General features: G+C 52.2%; 1 protein-coding gene across 8 annotated transcripts in view; it reads left to right on the plus strand.

The window, feature by feature from the left end:
* TLE3 (TLE family member 3, transcriptional corepressor) overlaps positions 1–9,275 on the plus strand; it is a 45,900-nt gene extending 36,625 nt beyond the window's left edge. For 2 of the 8 annotated variants that reach the window (XM_039237826.1, XM_039237831.1), the window contains exons 11-20: positions 412–564; positions 940–1,081; positions 1,673–1,872; positions 2,637–2,713; positions 3,335–3,584; positions 3,855–4,102; positions 4,893–5,040; positions 6,055–6,205; positions 6,992–7,068; positions 8,062–9,275. In XM_039237826.1, the coding sequence (XP_039093757.1) occupies positions 412–564; positions 940–1,081; positions 1,673–1,872; positions 2,637–2,713; positions 3,335–3,584; positions 3,855–4,102; positions 4,893–5,040; positions 6,055–6,205; positions 6,992–7,068; positions 8,062–8,169 (1,554 nt within the window). In that variant the 3' untranslated portion in view covers positions 8,170–9,275. The remainder of the gene's footprint in view (positions 1–411; positions 565–939; positions 1,082–1,672; positions 1,873–2,636; positions 2,714–3,334; positions 3,585–3,854; positions 4,103–4,892; positions 5,041–6,054; positions 6,206–6,991; positions 7,069–8,061) is intronic. The other 6 variants (XM_039237828.1, XM_039237833.1, XM_039237829.1 and 3 more) reach the window with 3 other exon arrangements.
* Positions 9,276–20,624: the final 11,349 nt, after the last annotated feature.

Raw genomic sequence — 20,624 nt, forward strand, 5'->3', positions numbered from 1 at the left:
GTGGGGGGAGAGCCAGGCCCTCGAGGTCAGCTCTGTGATCCCCACCACCCCTGGGATCTCGAGAGCAGGGGGTTGTGAGCCCCTTGGGATCAGTTTTGGCAGGGGATGAGGATCTGGAGAGGTCTACCTACAGGAGGCCCTGCCGCCCGAATTTGAGTCATGAACTTGTGTTTGATCCTGCGCTGGTCACCACCCCCCAGCCCCGCCCAGACCCCAGTCTCCCTGTCGTCGGTGAGACGGAAGGGGAGAGACCAGATCATTAAGAGCTAGTTGCCCCCACTTGGAGGCCCCCCGTCTCTTCCGGCCAAGCTCCTCTCCGCATCAGTGGCGCACGCTCCCTTCCCGTTCTCGGAGCAGGGAAGGCCCCGGCTGCTTGTTGATTTTCACGCATCCCCGTGCCTATGCTTTCAGGACCCGGCGACGCCCCGGGTCAGCCCGGCGCACTCCCCTCCTGAGAATGGGCTGGACAAGGCCCGAGGCCTGAAGAAGGACGCCCCTACCAGCCCCGCCTCCGTGGCCTCATCCAGCAGCACCCCTTCCTCCAAGACCAAAGACCTTGGTCACGTACGTGGGGTCTGCCACTAACACCACAGAAACGGGGGGGGGGAGGCGGTGGGGTCGGAGGGCAAAGGTTTTGGGAAAGGGAGAGGCAGAGGGCTGGAGAACAGAGAACACAGATGGGGGTTTGGCCCCGGCTCAGATACCGTCTTTACCACGCACTGGCCGGGCTTCGTGCCACCCGTTGACGCGTCTGAGCCTTGGTTGCGGCATCTGTACAATGGGAGCAGTCGGTTACCAAAGTGCCCGCCACACAAGGCTGGGCAAGAACTGAGGGCTGCTGGGCAGAAGGCTGAGAACTGGAGCCGGCACTGGGTGCCCTGGCCAGCACCAAGGGCCCGGCTCTTGGGAGAAAGGAATCCTCATGTCTTCCCTGTTCAGAATGACAAATCGTCCACCCCTGGGCTCAAGTCCAACACACCTACTCCCAGGAACGACGCCCCGACGCCAGGCACCAGCACGACCCCGGGGCTCCGGTCGATGCCGGGCAAGCCTCCAGGCATGGACCCGATAGGTATAATGGGTAGGCACAATGGGGCTGGGTCGACCGCGTTTGAGGGGAGGGGTCTGCCCCGGGGACGGGACAGGAGCCACACAGATGGGCAAGAGTGCGGGGAGTATGTGGAGTCGGGGCTCTCGCGGGCATTCCAGGGGGCTTCAGGGTCAAGTCTGAGGAAGTTACGGACGCTGGGTGCGTCAGCACGGACGGCAGGGCTTACTGGGAGTTACTGGGCTCGGCTTCAGGCAGGTCAGGCTACCTGTGGTCCGTCCCCACCTCTGCCATTAGTTCTGTGAGACACTCAACTAACGTCTCCGGGCCTCCGTGTCCTGCCTTGTAAAAAAAGGTGGGCCCATCTCCACTTGAACCTTCTTGGACTGGGAAGACCAGGATCCCAGTTAGGTGGGTTTCAGTCCCAGAGGACTGCCCAGAGCGGGCGGCTTTCAGATGCCGGAAATGCAGGAACGAAGAAAGGATCACTATGAGGCTGGGAGGCAGGCAGATAGGCAGGCCGGTGGCCTGAGCTCCGTCCTGGAGGGGAGGGGTGGGCCTTCCGCCCCTGCTCCCCCCCCCTCAGGGTCTCCCCCCCCCCGGCTGACTTCGTCCTCCCTGCAGCCTCGGCCCTGCGCACCCCCATCTCCATCACCAGCTCCTACGCGGCGCCCTTTGCCATGATGAGCCACCACGAGATGAATGGCTCGCTCACCAGCCCCAGCGCCTACGCCGGCCTCCACAACATTCCGCCCCAGATGAGCGCGGCAGCTGCCGCCGCCGCCGCCGCCTATGGCCGATCGCCAATGGTGAGCTTTGGAGCTGTACGTAGACCTTTTGGCTCCTTTTGGGGGGCGGAACTGGGCCAGGAGTGGGGAGCTGGCGGGGTTATCAGGCAGCCGCCTTTGGACCAGAGTGTTCATTAGAAAAAGGAAGGAGCAGACGCTCTGGGGTCAGCAGACCTGGTTCCCACCTCCTTTTTGTGCCTTAGTCTTCACGTGACCTCTCGTGACCTCTCGCAGCTCAGCCTCCGAGGGGTCCCATCTTTTCCCATCTGGGAAGTGGGGCGAGAACCTCTTTCTCTGGGCTCTGGGGGGGGATGGGAATCCCAAAGGGAGGCCAGTGGCTCCAGCGTTGCCTGGGTTTGGTAAGTGAGGCTGTTGGCTGTATCAGGGATGGGTTCAGATTGGCGTCGGTGGAGAGGGGTTCTTTTTCAGGAGACAGTTTGTCTCTTGGATGGCCTCCTGTCCACATGACAGGCCCGTTGGACGCCAGGGGAGGGAATGAGGTGGGCCTGTACCTTGTGGAGCATGGAGAGCGGGCCGCGGGGCCTAGAACACTGTCCTGGAGCTGGTGGCTCTGGACTGTCACCCTGTCCCTGCCACTGTCCTGGATGAGGCACTTGGCCCTTGCAGGGCCTGCCTTTCCTTTGAGACAGCGGGTTCTTTCTGCTCTGCTCCGCTGTCTTCTGGGTTTGGAAGGGGCAGCACTGTGTGGGCAGGCCTCGGAAGTGCTGAAGGAAGAGGCCAGGGTCGGGGGATGGGTGGCGGCACCCCTCCCTAAGGTCTGGCCTCATGTTGCCTCACAGGTTGGCTTTGACCCTCACCCTCCCATGCGGGCCACAGGCCTGCCCTCAAGCCTCGCCTCCATTCCTGGCGGAAAACCGTAAGCTCTGGCTTTGCTTATTGCATGCTTCTCGGGGAGGTGGGGGGTGGGGGGGAAGCACGCCACCCACCACCCCCGTCCCCTGCCCTGGCAGATGTCCCCTTGGGAAGGTGTCTGCCCTCTAGAGGTTCGCAGAGACCCAGTTGCAGCCCGGGAGACGGCCACCCGGCCATGCTCCTGACCAGCCCCTGGGCTCCCACAGAAGCTTCTCTGGGTTCCAGCCGCAGGCAGACCACGTGTACTCCACGATTCGTCCTGGGGGGGCAAACCTAGTTCCCGCCCTGTTACCCCCGGGCTTGCTTCTAAAGGAGGAGGTAACATGCAAGCTGAACCCTTTCAGGGGGCTTTATAACTGTAGGAGAGGGCATTCCGAGGCACAGGGGGGGCCCGCGACCTGGTTTGGAGCCCCAGGGTATGTGACCAGGAAAGGAAGTCAAGGTCGAGATTCAGTAATCCCTGTCCTGGCAGAGCCAAACCAAGGAGGTGTGGGAGTGTGGGGGTTACCAGATTCCCTGAGACCTGGGGAGGGTGTACGGGGCGGGGGGGCCATCTGACCCGGGCAGGACTCACGGGGACAGAGAGAGGGTTGGGGAGGACACAAGGGCCGCGTCTCCCTTTCAGAGCCTACTCGTTTCACGTGAGCGCTGATGGGCAGATGCAGCCAGTGCCCTTCCCCCACGACGCCCTGGCGGGCCCCGGCATCCCCCGGCACGCCCGGCAGATCAACACGCTGAGCCACGGGGAGGTGGTGTGTGCCGTGACCATAAGCAACCCCACGCGGCACGTCTACACGGGCGGCAAGGGCTGCGTGAAGATCTGGGACATCAGCCAACCGGGCAGCAAGAGCCCCATCTCCCAGCTGGACTGCCTGGTGAGGACCCAGGCTTGCAGGCGGGGGTGAGGAGGGCGGGGGGGCAGCCCAGCTCAGCCTTCTACTCAGCAAGCTGGCTAACCTCTCTGAGCCTTGGTTTGACCATCCCTAAGTGTGGATGATCCCAAGCTCTCTGGGGCACGTGAAGAAAAACATGAAAGATCGAAGGGCCGTGAACGACCAAGGGCTCCCAGTGTCGCTACATAGGACGCCTCTGGTCCCCGGAGCAGGGAGGTGGGCAGAGCTCAACACGGCCCCTTGTCCGTCCAGAACAGGGACAACTACATCCGCTCCTGCAAGCTGCTCCCTGATGGGCGCACACTCATTGTGGGCGGGGAGGCCAGCACGCTCACCATCTGGGACCTGGCCTCACCTACGCCCCGCATCAAGGCCGAGCTGACCTCCTCGGCGCCTGCCTGCTACGCCCTGGCCATCAGCCCTGACGCCAAAGTCTGCTTCTCCTGCTGCAGCGACGGGAACATTGCCGTGTGGGACCTCCACAACCAGACCCTGGTCAGGTGAGGCCACGGGGGTCCTCGAGGCAGGCCTCATCCTCAGGAAGGCTGCGCAGGGCGTGGTAACTGGGCTCGCCTCCGGCGCTGCGGCTGTGGGGTGGCTACAGCAGAGGGGGCGCAGATGCCCCGGAGAGGGGGCAGCCACGTGCCAGAGGATAGAGGCCTGCCCCCACAGAAGGCCCCGGGGAGAGGGGAGCTGGAGCAGGTCAGGGAGCATGGGATTCAGAGCAGCAGAGCTAAGCAGAGGGTGGGGACTGAGGATGGAGGGCCTCGGGACCAGACAAGCCGAATGGTGTCACTTGGTGGTTATCGTGGGGCCTCGGAAGCAGCTGCCGGGTGTGAATCCTGCCCGCAGTACGACCTTGTACAAGCCACTGAACCCCTGGGCCTCAGTTTCCCCTATGTGAGACGGGCGGGGTGAAGCACTTCCGCGGAAATGGAGCACAGCGTGAGGCAGCGTGCCTGCCCCAGAATCGGCTGTTGGTACATCCTGACCGTGTCCATTGGTCCTGGTAGCTCGCAGCTCATTTGTGGCCTTAGCCCCACGGCTCAGGCAGGGGGAGTAGGATGGATAAAGAAGGCAGATGGGGGAGGCCCCCAAGACCTGCCTGTGGGGGAGCTCTCTGGTGGGTGGAAGAAAGCCCAGCCCGGCTGCTCAGCGAAGGACCCCCTTCTGGGCCTCAGTTTCCCCTTCTGCACAGATCGAGCTGGCCTGCCCGCCTTGGACAGCTGCCTGCTTGGCACTCAGTGGTCCCTTAGGGCTCACCCCCGTCTCCCCGCTTGGCTTCCATAGGCAGTTCCAGGGCCACACGGACGGGGCCAGCTGCATAGACATCTCCCACGATGGCACCAAGCTGTGGACCGGAGGCCTGGACAACACCGTGCGCTCCTGGGACCTGCGGGAGGGCCGCCAGCTGCAGCAGCACGACTTCACCTCCCAGGTGTGCGCTCCCCTCCCCTCGCCCCTGGCCGCACGCTCCCTTGTCTCCCGGGCTCCCAATGGCCGGGACGGGACAAGGGAGCCCTAGCAGGCGATCATTGCAAATGCACCTGAGACCCACCTGAGCCTCCTTGGAAGGCTTCCTGGAGGAAGCAGCAATGAAACAGAATCTCCAGGGCCTTGGAGTTGGACGCACTTGACCCAACTGCTCAGATCTGGGTCTCAGCTCCTCTCCTGTTGAGTCCTTTGGCCTTGGTTTTCTCCCTTATGGGATGAGCAGAGCAGTAGCGATCTCATAGGCCTGATGTGAGCAGCTAAGATGGTCCCTCTAAAAGCCTTAGCCGTAGCCCGGCTCATAGAAAGTTCCCTATAAATGCTAGGTATCGTAATTTTCCGTTGTTATTTGTACTACTTACTTTAATATCATAGCCTTATATATTTAATATTTTAATGTTTTATTTTGCTTTTAAGGTTTTGTCTATTGATTCTTATTTAGTTTTTGAGAGAGAGTGTGAGCAGGGGAGGGGTAGAGAGAGAGGGGGAGACAAAATCCCAAGCAACCTCTGTTCCCAGCATGGAGCCTCACATGGGGCTCAATCCCACAACCCTGGGATCGTGACCTGAGCCGAAATCGAGAGTCAGACACTCAACAGGCTGAGCCACCTGGGTGCCCCCTGTGTATTCCCTTTATTTTTTCTCAAGGAAAGGCAGGAACCCTAGAGACCAAGTTACCTTGAAAGTGAAAGGCCCGAGCCACCTCTGAGACGGAATGCTGGCTGTGCTACTTAACTGTGTGGAGTCAGCAACCTCTCTGAGCCTCTACTTCCTCGCCTCTAAAAGGAACCCCAGGGCTGAGGAAGAGGGGCTTTGCCTCGCCAATAAATTGCAAGTGGGCAGGTGACGGGAGTTGTCACTGGGCCCCTGCCTTCGGAGTCCCTGAGCAGGGCATTTTGGGGAGCCCCCTGGGGCCCTGAGGGCAGAGGAGTTGAACCTAATCTGCCCCCCCTCCCGACAGATCTTCTCCCTGGGCTACTGCCCCACCGGAGAGTGGCTGGCTGTGGGCATGGAGAGTAGCAACGTGGAGGTGCTGCATCACACCAAGCCCGACAAGTACCAGCTGCACCTGCACGAGAGCTGTGTGCTGTCCCTCAAGTTCGCCTACTGTGGTGAGTCCCGGGGAGCCAGGAGCCCGGCGCAGACAAGGGGTCCCCTAAAGCTTACAGAGGGGCAGAGCCCTGGCGTGAGCCACATCCTGCAATTGGACTTCCTGATTGCGACCACTTTCCGCCCCCCACCCCCCACCATCCTGTCCCTGGGAAGCTGTGGACACTGCCACAGGGTGCCAAGCACTCACAGCGCCCAGCCAGAGCCAGACCGGGATATCTGCTTCCCCCCACTGACTGGCTGTGCTCCCGGGGACCCCTCTCATCCTCTCTGAACCCCAGTGGGTCTTTTTCAGGGGACCACAAGTGGCCCCTACGGGCAGGGTCCTGGCAGAGCGGCCTGCGGAGAAAGAGCGTCCGCTGACCACCGGCCTCAGCCGGGTCTCCAGGTCTCAGGGCATTGCCGTTTCTAGTACTTCCTGCCGCCTTGCGGCAGTAAGACCGAGAAGGTTCCACCGAATAGTGGCTTTAAAAAGAAATCTTTGGGGGGACGCATAATGTCTGTGGTTAACTGCGGGTCCTCCCTTTCTGCGTCGCACCTGCTCCCCCTCTGCCCTTGACTGTGGAGAACAGTGTTCTCTGGGTGTGAGTGAGTGGGTTCCGCGGGTGTGAGTCGGTTCCGGGTCTCACTCACCACACACCCCCCACCAGCCGAGAGTCTAATTAAGCACCCGGTTGGCAGTCCACACCGCGTTTCCATGGCAGCTGCCCTTTGCGGGGGGTGGAGGGGGGTCTTGCCTGCGGGGCGGCAAGCCACGAGCTGACGTCCCCTTTGCCTCCTCCCTGCAGGCAAGTGGTTCGTGAGCACGGGGAAGGACAACCTCCTTAATGCTTGGCGGACCCCGTACGGAGCTAGCATATTCCAGGTACTACCTGGGCGCCTGGCGCTCTGCCCAGAGTTGGGGCCCATCCGTGGGGGTGGGGCCGGCGTGAGGAAAAGCAGGACTTGCCCGGCCCCCCTTCAGGACGCTATCTGATGGGGGTCCAGGATGGGTTCCCAGAGGCGAGGCAGCTGCTGCTGGTGTCTGAGCCTGAGGGGCGAGGGCTTTGACGCAGGGGTTCTGGAAGGATCTCTAGAGCAGGGGGTGGGGCACGTCCTGCTTTTGGCTCTGGCCTTTGTGCTGCGCAGTCACAGGAGGTGCCCTGGGCAGTTGAGCAAACAGGACAGCTCTTTTCAGGCCAGCGTCAGCCGGTGGTCAAGTAAATTTGTCTTTTAGCTTGGCACCTCGGTGTAAAGAGAGTGGTGTGGTGGGAAAACGGGTCTGGAAAGAGATGGGGGGAGGGGCTTTTCAGGATTCCTGAAGATCTGGGTTCCAGTGGACTGCTCTCTCAATTATACACGCTCTTGTGCAAGCACGCGCGCGCGCATACACACACACACACGCACGCACACTGTGCTACTGGGCTCCCACCCGTCAAGCCGCCTTCAGGATCGATCCTGGGGAATGTCTAGCCCCGGTGTGTCCCACACGTAATGTTTAGAGTCCTCCCTCTCCCCTCAGCCACACTGGACGCCTCAAGTTGGGTCTAGACCCTCTCCCTAGCTCAGCAGGCCGAGGCTCTGGCCCGCCGAGGCCCACGTCCTGCTCAGACGTGCTCCCTCCTTGTCTCTAAATGCCGAGGTTTCGAACCACACAACTTCAAGATCACACTGGACCCTGTTAACGAGCTTTTCCTGGGGAGAAGGGACATCTGTCGCCTCTGCGGGGTGTGCCGGGGGAGGGGGTGTTGGAGCTCCAGGGCCGTGAAGTGGAGGGGCATCACGCAGACAGCACGGCAGTCATGCTGAACGTCCGGAAAGTGAATTTCTGCCTTCTTTCTCCCCTCCCCCTCCTGCCTGTGTCCCCTTCCTGCTCCAGTCCAAGGAATCCTCGTCTGTCCTGAGTTGTGACATTTCGGCGGATGACAAATATATTGTAACGGGCTCTGGTGACAAGAAGGCTACGGTTTATGAGGTCATCTACTAAACAAGGCCTCTAACAGGGCTGTCAGACTCCGGGAGAGACAGACACGGCGGTGACAGGGCGACCCCACCAGGGGCCCCCGAGGCTGGCGGCGGCTGGCGGCGGCTGGCGGCGGGCGGCCGAGCGGTTCAGGGCTGCGCTCCGGCGGGCCGAGAGGGCGCGCCCGCCACGGCCAGGGCTCCCGGGCACGGACTCGCGTGTCTCACGGACTCCGACGGACGTCCCTCCTCCTCCCGCTCTGCGACCCTGGCAGACGCTACAAGTAGATTGATTGGAGGCTCGGGGGGGCCCCAGCCCACCCTGCCCCGCAGACACCCTCGTGAATCTCCATCTCTCCTTCCCCTTTCTTTTGCTCTGTCCCCCCTGCCCTGGGTCGGGGACACCGGAGTGGACCACGTGTTTATGCTGGGGGAGGGGGGAATCTCATTTTCCCGATTGTGCAGCGCACAACCTTTGTGAAAAATGTAAATAACAGACTCCTCTATCTCGGACTGGTCAGTGCGGGAGGAGGGCCCTTCCCACCGAAAACGCTAGCCGTGTACTTCGCCTGCTGTATTTGTAACCCACTCGTGGTGGTGGCTTTTTTTTTTTTTTTTTTTTAAGGGACATCCACATTTGGGAAGGGGAGGCCGGGAGGGGGAGCCAAATGGAGAAGGAGTGGAGGAGGTGGAGGAAGGGAGGTGCAGCCAGCGACCAGACTGACCGGAAGGGGCCCCCCCGGGACGAGCACCCCTCCCCGTGGACTTGGGAGTTGCCCGAGGCCAGCAGGACCCACCACGGGCGGCCAGCCTGGGCCGACAAAGGTCGGATTCCCTGTGGCCTCCCGCCCTTGCCTCCCTCTCTCTCAGGGGTCCGACTCTCACTCTGTCTTTCCCTCTCGCCTCGCTCTCTCTCTCTCTCTCTTTGGTGCACACTTGGTTATGGCGAGGAGAAGTGGAGGTTCAAAAGGAACCCCACCTCTGGCCCTTCTTCATCTTTGGACACAACCTACAACGGACAAAAAAGTTAGCGGAAAGCATTTGGCGACTCAGCTCAGGGAGCTACCGGAGAAAATAGCAACTGATGTGGGTGCTTTTTTTTTATTTGAATAAAAAGAATTAGAATTAATGTCCTCTATAAAATGCCTTCTCCCCCTTTTCCTGCCTCAGACCCCTTCCTCTCTCCCTAGAGGGGCAAAGTGTCATCCACCTGCAGGGTGGGGTGTCCGAAGGGATTGTCTCCCCCTGCCCACCCCCCACCAGCCCAGCCCCGGGCAGCCCAGCAGGGCTGGGGGACCAGGGCTCAGTGGGGACACGGATCTCGGCACTGTGGTGACTTCTTGCGGTTGCAGTCTCTCTCTCTTTTGAGCCCAAACAGGTGATAGGTAGCAAATGGCCTCTTGCGGGTACCTCATTTTGGTACCAAAATGGTCGGAGGTATTAGGATTTGGGTTTGGTTTTTTTTTTGTTTTCTCCTTTGGTCTTTTTTTTTCTTGTTCTCCTTCTTTTAAGGGAAAGGTAAAGGCCGATGTGAGCCCTGGTGGTGGGCTCTCCGTGGATGTAGCATATGGAAGATAATTTTGATACTGCATTTTTATGGATTATTTTATAATGTGTGATTCTGTCTGGAGAGAAGGAAGGAGGGGCTCCCGTGGAAACTGCTGGTCTTCAGTGATCTTGCTCCCGGCGAGCAGCTCCCCTGACAGGAGGGCGGGGAAGGGGGGGCCCGGAGGCCTCGGAGACTAGTGAGCCCCCCCGACCCCACCCCCCGTACTTTTCTGAGGGTGGGGGAAGGGCTGTCTAGAGAATCTCTCTCTCTTTCTCTGGTTCATCTGCCGTCTTGTGAAGGCTCTAGCCACAAGGGAGGGTGAGGGTAGAAAAAGTTGATTCCTGAAGAAAAAAAGAAAAATGAAAAGTCATTGTAATGAGCTGTTTTTATATTTTTAAAAGTTGCTATTTAAAGGTTGGCTTGATTGTTGTGTTTTAATTGCCTCCTTCCCCCCCCCCCACCCCACCGTGTGTCAGTCCACCCCAGAAGAGCCGCTGGGGCCACTGTCCCTCCTTATGCCCCCGGGTTCTGGCTGTTGTCCTTTGTTCCCTCTAAACATAGGCTCTTCTCATTTCTGGGCACCTCACGTGCTGTCCCCAATCCCTGAGAGTCCGATCTTGCAGGACAGCGAAAAGGAGTGTGTTCCGAGCCTCCCTGAGTTCCCGGGGGGAGGACCACAGATCTGTATCAAAGTCAGAGAGCCGTGAGTGCAAAGCTTTTGGGCAAAAAGTGAAACGTGAATGTCAAGTGCGAAGTTGTAGGAACATCTGTACTGAAAGCCTACGCCATCCTTAAGCTGAAAGTCAGAGGTTACGGATGGTGAGGGAGGGGACGTGGACTTGATCTCCAGTTCCCCCAGGTGTGCGAAGGCTTTAGACGAGGGGTTTGCAGAAGGGGTGGGGTAGGAAATGCCCCCCAGTGCCCTGGGGATGCAGGACCGGGAGGGGGTGCTTCCTAGGCTCTGGGACTTCCTCCTCACCCCAGACTAACATGGTTTTCGCCTGCTTGCTTGGTCACAATTGCCACGTCACCATTGTCCCAGATAAATCACAATCGCCCGCTGTCATTGTAAGCAAAAAAGGAAGAATAGTTTAACTTGCTTTTTAAAACGGAGTTAGAATAAAGCACAGTCTTTATTAACCTAGAAAGGACAGCCAGACCACAGGCACGGAGGGGTGGTCCGGCTGCAGAGGGATGTCCTCTAGGGCTTCTAGAGGAGAAGCTTCCAGCAGATGAACATTCATCTGAGCCTGCATTTGGGCTAACCGTCCTGTATGTACTGGCTGCATGGACTTTAGTAAAAGCTCACCCACCTCGTTCGTCCAGGTTTATGCTTGGAAGCCAAGGGCTAGAGGCTCCAGATGGTGGGCTCTGGATAGAAAATTCTGCGTGTGCCCCGGACCCTCCTGGGGACTGCCCACCGGGGCTAAGCGAGCAGTTGGGTTGCAGACCCCAGTGAGAGGTGGAGGAGCGTGCCTATCAGGGAATGCTCACCTCCTGTCTCGCCCTGGCAGAGGCCGTTACTGCCGTTTCCGAGAAGGGGTGCCACCTCTGAAAGACTGCCCTACCCAGATGTCCTGGGCACAGTCAAGGACGGATTGGCGACCAAGATTTCGTCTGAGCCACAGATGCTCGCACTCAAGGGTCGGGCGACAGTACAGCACCTCACTTATGTACATGCTGGGGGCGACACGCCCCCGGGCACCGGCTGCTAGCGCCTTGACTCATGCCTGGGGTCCCCGCCACTGTCCCTTCTACCAGCTCTCCAAGCCAGTCCACGCCGACTGTCACACTGGGTGCCGCCTCACCCGCCACTCCCCTCCGATTTCCACCGGCTTGTTGGAAACCCAGAATCTCAAGCCAGCAGCAGCGGAATCTGCCTTTTATGTTTTTTTTTATTATTTTTTTAATTTGAGAGAGAGAGAGAGAGATGGGGGGGGGGCAGAGAGAGAGGGAGACGCAGGATCAGGAGCAGACTCCAGGCTCCCAGCTGTTGGCACAGAGCCCGACACGGGGCTCAAACCCATGAACTGGGAAATCATGACCTTCACCCCTCCTGGCCTCCCTCTGGGCCACTGCCACCCCCGTTTCCCACCCTTAAGCTGCTCAACCCCAGCAGGGGCAGTGAATCTCTGAATTTTAGCGTCCATGAGAAGGTACCAAGATACAGACTTCTGGATACTATAGCTGGAAAGATCCATTGCAAGACTGCTAAATATTAGAAACTGGCCATCGTATATTTCATGATGATGGAGTAGTTTGTTTTTTTTTTTCAAGAACACAGTGCGTGAATAAGAATATTATTTTTAATTCACAGTATAGCTAGCAAACCTGATTAACCCTTTAAAATTTTTCATGGCTATACATCATTTTATTTTTCTTAGGCTAACAATATAAAATGTGCTCTGTGCACATGAAGCATTTTTAAACATTACATTAAAATTGGACTCTTTGTATTTGAAGAGGTATCTATACTGAGCCGTTGATTTTATAAATGGGACAATTAAGGCCCAGAAAGGGCAAGAGATATACCGGAAGTCACACAGCCTGAGCTGGATTACAAATCACATCTCCCTCCCCCCTAAATCCCTAGCATCCTCTCGGGGAAGGCAGGACTGAATGATGTTTAGAGGATTAGAATCCAGAGGATAAGGGCCCCTGCCCCTTCAACAGTACTGGTGAAAAAAAAGTTGCACATGGAAAGAGATGGCCAAGAAAAGTCGTAGAAACCAGGCCCTGCCTCGAGAACCTAGAACTCACCAAACTGTCCATCGATCCCCCACCCACTCATCTATCCATCCATCCACCCATCTCTCAAACCATCCTTGTATCCATCCAACCACCATTTACACAGTGCAAATCTAATATGCCTAGTTCTAAGTGCCAGAGTGCAAAGATCAAATCAGTAAGACATAATGCTTGGTCCTAGAGAAGTTTCTCAGCCAGAGATGGGAAAGAACAGATCCCACCGGCAGAGGAGGAGATCCGTGATCTCCAAGTGAAGAGCACAGGAGGGAAAGGAAGAGAAGCCCCCTCCCATCTCCACCCCTGCCCAGCTCAGGCCTTCCTCACGTCCATTAGGGCACCTCAGTTGGTGCCCAGGAAGCTCCACGATGTTCTCCCCCTGACCCTGACTCCGCTCTCTCCCGGGCAGATGAGACAGGGCAGGGCTGATGGCTCAGAAGTGGGCTCTTGGGGCTTCCTGGCCTGCAGAGGCCAGACAAAAGTCAGATGGGGCTGGAACCTTGTCTCTCCTTGGCATTGTAGCTGACCCGTGAGAGCATTTGCTGATGACAGGTTACATGGGATGAAGAAAGCAGGTGTAGAATTCTGGCAAATGAGCCAGCAGGCTAATAAGGATTCTCTTTAACCATGTGGACACAGAGACATGTTGGATAAGATGAAACAAACAATTTTATGAGCTGAGGAAGGAAGAGGGAGGGAGGGAAGGAGAGGGGAGGAAAGGAGGAAGAAAAGGGAGGAGAGAGGAAGGGAGGCAGGGAGGGAGAGAAATACTTTAACGCCATAAGTTTAAAAACTTTAAAGGCAGAGTGAACCCCTAAGCTCAGACCAATACCCCAAAACTACATAGAGCAAACATTGGAAAAATTACAAGGAAGAACGGGAGGTTTTGACATCCCACTAACAGAAACTGATAGATCAAGCCAAGGGTGACTTATAAGGGTGTAGATTTGAATAGGATAATTTGCAAGCTTGAGACACAGACCTACAACCAACTATTGAAGACGATTACTTTTCAGCACACTCAGAAGACTTAGTCTTACTAATCAAAGGAGAGAGAAGACATTTTACAAAATTCAGTCCCCATTCATGACGCTTCCTAAAGTACCGAAATAAGAATACAAGAAAAAGTCTTGAATCTGACAGTGGATAGTTAAACCAGACCTGTGGTCCAATAATAGATAGTGGTTAAGTTTTAGGAGCATTGGTTTAAATCCAGCCAAACAAAACAAAACCACAAGGATAATCATTACTGCTGCTATTCAACATAGTTCTGGAGGCTCTAGCCAATGCAATAAGACAAAATAAAAAATAAGGTACAATGATTGCAATGAAAACAACAAAGTTGTAATTATTTGCAGATAACATGGATGTATACAGTAGAAAATGTACAAACAATTAAATAGCGTTTAGTCAAGTCGCTGGATCCAAGATCAACATTGATTAACCAATTGCATTGCTATTCATAAGTAGTGACCAACCAAAAAAATGTAATATAAAAAAAAGGCATTTCCAATAGCAACAAAAACTACCCATGAATAGGTCTAAATAAAACCACACGAGACCTGAGTGGAGAAAAATATGAAGTTTTATTGAAGGAAATAGTTTTGAAAAGACCTATATGGATCCTAAGCTATACCACATTCATTGGTGAGAAAATCCAATTTTATTTCAAATGCTGTCTTCTCCAGAAACCTGTAATATGGTGTTAAGCAAAATCCAACTGGAGTATTTTCTATATAGTTTGATACACAGGCACTAAAATTTATCTGGAGAGTAAAAGACCAAAATTTACATGTATAAATTTGAAGAGGAATAGGAAAGATCTTGTCCTTCAGATATCAAGATTTATAGTAAAGCCACAGTCAGCACTCAATGCATGCATAGACCAATGGGCCAGAATAAAGTCCATAAATAGACCCTCATCTAGATAATGATCTAGCTATGACCCACGTGGTGTCATGTATCAGTGGAGAAAAGCATTCAGCAAATAGTTCTAGGAATAGACCATCTGTATGGAGGGAAGATGGATCTCTACCTCACACACTCTGCAGAAATAAATTCTAGTGGGGTTAACGTCTTCAAACTTGTAGGATAAAATAGTAGAGAAAAGTAAGGTGAGGAGTGGAAGGATTATTGGACAGGACCCAGAAAGTGAAGGCCATGAGGAAGAAAAAGAAAGAAAAAAGAAAAAGAAAGATGGGGCACCTGGGTGGCTCAGCCTGTTGAGTCCAGCTCTTGACTTTGGCTCAGGTTGTGATTTCATGTTTCATGGGTTCGAGCCCCACACTGACAACATGGAGCCTGCTTGAGATTCTCTCTCTCTCTCTCTCTCTCTCCCTCCCTCTCTCTCTCTTTCTCTCTCTTTCTCCCACACATTCACATGCTCTGTCTCTCAATAAATAAATAAATAAACTTCAAAAAAAAATCAACCTGATTACATTAAGCTTTTTTTTTTTTTACAAATAGTTTATTGTCAAATTGGTTTCCCTATAACACCCAGTGCTCATCCCCACAAGTGCCCTCCTCCATGCCCATCTCCCTCCCTCCCCCCAACATCCATCAGTCCTGTTTGTTTCTCAGCATTCAAGAGTCTCTCATGGTTTGCCTCCCTCCCTCTCCCCCACCATTTCCTCCCTTCTTCTCCCCCATGGTCCTCAGTTAAGTTCCTCCTAATCCTCCTATACGTGCAAACATATGGTATCTGTCCTTCTCTGCCTGACTTATGTCGCTCAGCATAACACACTCAAGGTCCATCCATGTTGCTACACATGGCCAGATTTCATTCTTTCTCATTGCCATGTAGTATTCCATGGTATAGATAAACCACATCTTCTTGATCCATTTGTCCATTGATGGACACTTAAGCTCTTTCCATGTTTTAGCTATTGTGGAGAGTGATGCTATGCACATTGGGGTCCATGTGCCCCTGTGCATCAGCATTTCTATATCCCTTGGGTAAATTCCTAGCAGTGCTATTGCTGGGTCATAGGGGAGTTCTAGTGTTATTTTCCTGAGGAACCTCCACACTGTTTTCCAGAGGGGCTGTACCAGTTTGCATTCCCACCAACAGTGTAGGAGGGAGCCCATTTCTCCACATCCTCGCCAGCATCTAGAGTCCTCTGATTTGCTCATTTTAGCCACTCTGACTGGCATGAGGTGGTATCTCAGTGTGGTTTTGATTTGTATTTCCCTGATGAGGAGGGATGCTGAGCATCGTTTCATGTGTCTCTTGGCCATCTGGATGTCCTCTTTGGAGAAGTGTCTGTTCATATCTTCTGCCCATTTCTTCACTGGGTTGTTTGTTTTTCGGGTGTGGAGTTTGGTGAGTTCCTTATAGATTTTGGATATTAACCCTTTATCTGATATGTCATTTGCAACTATCTTTTCCCATTCCGTCGGTTGCCTATTAGTTTTGTGGGTTGTTTCCTTTGCTCTGCAGAAGCTTTTCATCTTGATGAGGTCCCAATCGTTTATTTTTGTTCTTGATTCCCTTGCTTTTGGGGATGTGTCAAGTAAGAAGTTGCTGTGGTGGAGGTCAAAGAGGTTGTTTCCTGCTTTCTCCTCTAGGGTGTTGATAGTTTCCTGTCTCATGTTCAGGTCCCTTATCCATTTTGAGTTTATTTTTGTGCATGATTACATTAAGCTTTAAACACCTGTATAGCAAGAGATGCTGTAAACTATACATGCAGTATATGTAACTGGCAAAAAGGAGGTGCCTGGAATACGTAATAAATTATTCCAAGTCAACATGTCCGAGCAGACAACCCAGAGAAATGGGTAGAGGGACAGAAACAGGCGACTCACGGGAAAGGAAAAATGAATGGCCAGCAAGCATGTGAAAATGCCCCATCTCACTAGCTATCAGGCAGATGCAAATTAAGAAAACCAGGGGAAACAGAACAATCCATTCCCAGTGGATGGGCAGGTCCTGGAGTTTCGTGGTACAAAGCTGACTGCCATTGTCAAACACTGCTTGTGGGAGCACCATCGGGTCCCCCACTTTGCAGAGCAAACTCGCCCCTACGACCTGGTAATTCAACTTACAGGTATACAGGCTAGGGAAACTCTGATGCAAGTATGCAGAGGTGTATTTGGAGATTTGCTTTGCCCCATTATTTGAAGTAGCAGGAATAACCGAAAATACCCCGTTCGTTATTGGGGGGAGGGGATGGAGAAAGAAAAAAACATCTATTCCTTTTCCTATAAGGAAATTGTATGTCAGCATTAAAATACATGAGCTCAGTCTTTATGTATCAACTTGGATAGATCTCAGAAGCACAATGTTGTGTGAAAAGAGCAAGCTGCAGGAGGAAATATATGACATGATGCTCCTCATGGTAAATATAAATATAAAACAATTCTAAATTTGAGTATATAAATCAAAATATAAACACACGAGGGGAAAGCACATGCCCCGACACCAGCATGTGGGGTGGGACGGAAGGGAAATGAGGGGTCAGGAGGGAGTTCAGTCACGCTGACCGCATTTTATTGCCTTTCAAGAAATTGGAAGCAAATGGTAAAATGTCCACATTTTAAAAATCTGCGTGGCAACTTCAGTAGTGTCATGCTATTTTTTTAAATTGGGTTTTACATTGATTTATTTTTGAGAGACAGATTACAAGTGGGGGAGGGGCAGAGAGGGAAGGAGAAACACAGAATCTGAAACAGGCTCCAGGCTCTGAGCTGTCAGCACGGAGCCCGATGTGGGGCTGGAACCCACAAACTGTGAGATCGTGACCCGAGCCAAAGTCAGATGCTTCACCAACTGAGCCACCCAGGCGCCCCAGTGTCCTACTTCTTTCTGATCTGTTCTACATGTTCGGAGTATTTCATAACGAAAGATCAATAATTCAGTAAAGCTCAATTATGGAAAATAAATAATTAAATAACTCGTCATTGAAGATCAAATATGGAAAGCCAGAGAACTCGGGACCTGATAAGAAACCACCTTGCACTGGGTGAGGTTGGAGGCCCCAGGGGCTGCCAGGGTGGGGACGCACATGCCCAGTGGTACAGGAGCAAAGCCCCAAACTCACCACGTCATCTTAGCCATGTCACTGGGCCTCTCCAGACCTCGCTTTTCTCATCTTTGGACCGATGCTCAAAGGCTGGCTAAGCCATCCTTGGTTCCTCTCCAGCCTGGATGTTTTCGAGTCTAATTGTGTATAGGTACAAGGGCCACTATCTCACGCAGAGACAACAGGACTTAAATGAGTGTGGCTTTTCATGATGAGACACGCCAAGCAGAGATACCAAGTAGAGAGCACAGTGCAGCGAATCTCCACGTGCCCGCCGTTGTCAAGCTTCAACAGTTACCAGCACAGGGTTAACCTTGTTTCACCTTACAGTACCCATTCTTACCCGGCCACTGCCACCGGCGGAGTACCATGCAGCAAATCTCAGAGATCTCATTTAATTGGTAGCTCTTTAAGTAGCTCCACTAGGTAAGATCTATTTTAAAAACATAGCCAATTCTACTAACCCACCTAGAAAGTGAACAATAATTTCCACTGTCATCAAACACCCAATCTATACTCCGATTTCCTCAAGGGTTTCATAATTTTTGAAAAAAAAATTTGTTTATTTGAACTAGAATCCAAATAAGGTCCATTCAAAGCAACTATAATTGATAATGTCTTTTAGGTTTCTCTTTTATGTCTCATTCTCTCTCTCTCTCTCTCTCTCTCTCTCTCTCACACACACACACACACACACACACACACACAACATACGCATTTATTTAGAAACAAAATTATTTGTTCTCAGCTTCTCACAGTCTGAATTTTGCTGATTGCTAAATTATTAGATCTTGGAACTTGATTAACCCAAGGCTGGATTTTTTTTTTTTGGTGGGGGGGTAAGAATACTTTGTTGCTCCATTAGGAAGCCCGTCCTGTCTAGATGTTTCTCCGTTTGTATGTTAACAACCACTGATGATCATTGTTTAGACTCATGAATTCATTAGGGGCTACAAAATGATGATATTTTAATTCTGTCACTCCTTCCTCTATTGGCTTGAATGCTAGAATAAGGAGAAACTGCCCCTCATCAACCATGTGATTATCCTGAAGTATGTATAGTTTAAATGCAGGATAAATGTTTTATTCGTTTGCTTTATTGGCCAGTTTTTAAAGTAGTAAATTAGGATCCTTGACAGCTGACCAACCAGGTTTTCTTTTTTAAAAATATCATTATGAGCCTGTAGATTTAAACATACTTGATATGCTTCAGTCAAGTGGCATGATCCTTACAGTTTCTTAACTCATCCTGTCTTAGAAAACCTCTTAAAGATGATTCCTAAGTCTTTTTGACATGGCTTTGGTAGTGTTTGATAAACTCCGTTGCTTTCTGATATAAGACCACGTTCCTGACTCATCTTGTACATTTTCTGTCCTACATCTGGAGTCAGCAATTTCTCCAATGAGTTCCTTTTAGTGGGAAGCGGTATTTACAGACCATAACCTGTGGGCTAGGCAGCTTCAGTGCTAATGGATTGGTCATTCGTTGTTTTTAGATCCCTTCCGTAGCAGAACTAAGAAGTGTGTGCGTGTCTGTATTTACATTTGCTAAAGATGAACTACATCATGAAACCTACTGATACTTTTTCTACAGTTTATTTTTGAGGGGGAGAGAGAGCACGCACATGCATGAGTGAGTGGGGGAGGGGCAGGGTGAGAGGGAGAGAGAGAATCCCAAGCAGGCTCCCCACTGTCTGCGCAGAGCCCAACGCAGGGCTCGATCTCAAAAACATGAGATCGTGACCTGAGCTGAAACCAAGAGTTGGATGCTTAATCACCTGAGCCACCTGGGCGCTCCCCGCTAGATCTAACTCAAATTCAGGGTTCCAGGTTTTTACTTTGCCTCGTTGATCTTCTAGATGAATTTTCTTACAAAGTTGATTAAATGCTGAATGGTTTACTTCTAAGTGACAGTGATCTTCCAAACCTTCTTTTTGTTATCCGGTTGCTGCTTGCTTCATTCTCCAACCTGACTGTGAACTTCCTGAGGGCAGAGATCAAGTTTGATTCATTCTGAGTTTCTGGCTCCTAACAGAGGAACTGCCACATGCTAGGTGCTTAATAAATAGTTACGGAATGCCCAAGGGATGCTTTCAATGAACACTTTCCTCTCCTTAAATAGAAGAGTAGAGCGAATGGAATCTGAAGACTAGCTCTGAAATTTGAGCCAAGACTATTCACCCATCCATTAATTCAATAGGAACAGACAGAGGATTCCCAGTGTTGAAGGTTACCGACAAAGATATAGACACAAATAGTCCACGCCTTCAGGCAATGCACTCAAGGAGGGAAAACAAACTCAAATTAGTAGAACAACTATGAAACGATGTTATTAATAAATGGTGGCCCGGAGAGCGTGTTGTGGGGGTCGTGGAAAGGGAGGGTCCGGCAACTTTTACAAGCATCAGAAAGAAAGGTGTCTGTCTCAGTGGGTTAAGCATCTGACTTTGGCTCAGGTCATGATCTCACGGTTCATGAGTTCGAGCCCCGCATTGGGCTCTGTGCTGACAGTTGCAGAGCCTGCTTCAAATCTTCTGTCTCTGGCCCTCCCCAGTTTGCACGTTCTCTCTCCATATATCTCAAAAATAAATAAACATAGGAAGGAAGGAAGGAAGGAAGGAAGGAAGGAGAAAGAAGAGAAAGAAAGAAAGAAAGAAAGAAAGAAAGAAAGAAAGAAAGAAAGAAAGAAAGAGAAGAAAGAAAGAGAAGAAAGAAAGAGAAGAAAGAAAGAAAAGAAAGAAAGAAAGNAGAAAGAAGAGAAAGAAAGAAAGAAAGAAAGAAAGAAAGAAAGAAAGAGAAGAAAGAAAGAGAAGAAAGAAAGAAAAGAAAGAAAGAAAGAAAGAAAGAAAGAAAGAAAGAAAGAAAGAAAGAAAGAAAGAGAAAGAAAGAAAGAAAGAAAGAAAGAAAGAGAAGGAAGGAAAAAGAAGGAAGGAAGGGGGAAGGAAAGAAAAAGAAAGAAAAGAAAGAGAGGTATCCATGAAGGCTTTCCAGAAATCATGTCTGTCCTGGATGTTTAAGGATGCATCAGAGTTGTAAACTAAGAGAAGGAAAGCATTTTATTTTATTTTATTTTTTAACATTTATTTATTTTTGAGAGACAGAGACAGATCATGAATGAGGGAGGGACAGAGAGAGAGAGAGAGGGAGACACAGAATCTGAAGCAG

This window comes from Hyaena hyaena, unplaced genomic scaffold (genome assembly GCF_003009895.1).
Source record: "Hyaena hyaena isolate Hyena2069 unplaced genomic scaffold, ASM300989v1 scaffold_130, whole genome shotgun sequence".
Taxonomy (NCBI): Eukaryota; Metazoa; Chordata; class Mammalia; order Carnivora; family Hyaenidae; genus Hyaena; species Hyaena hyaena.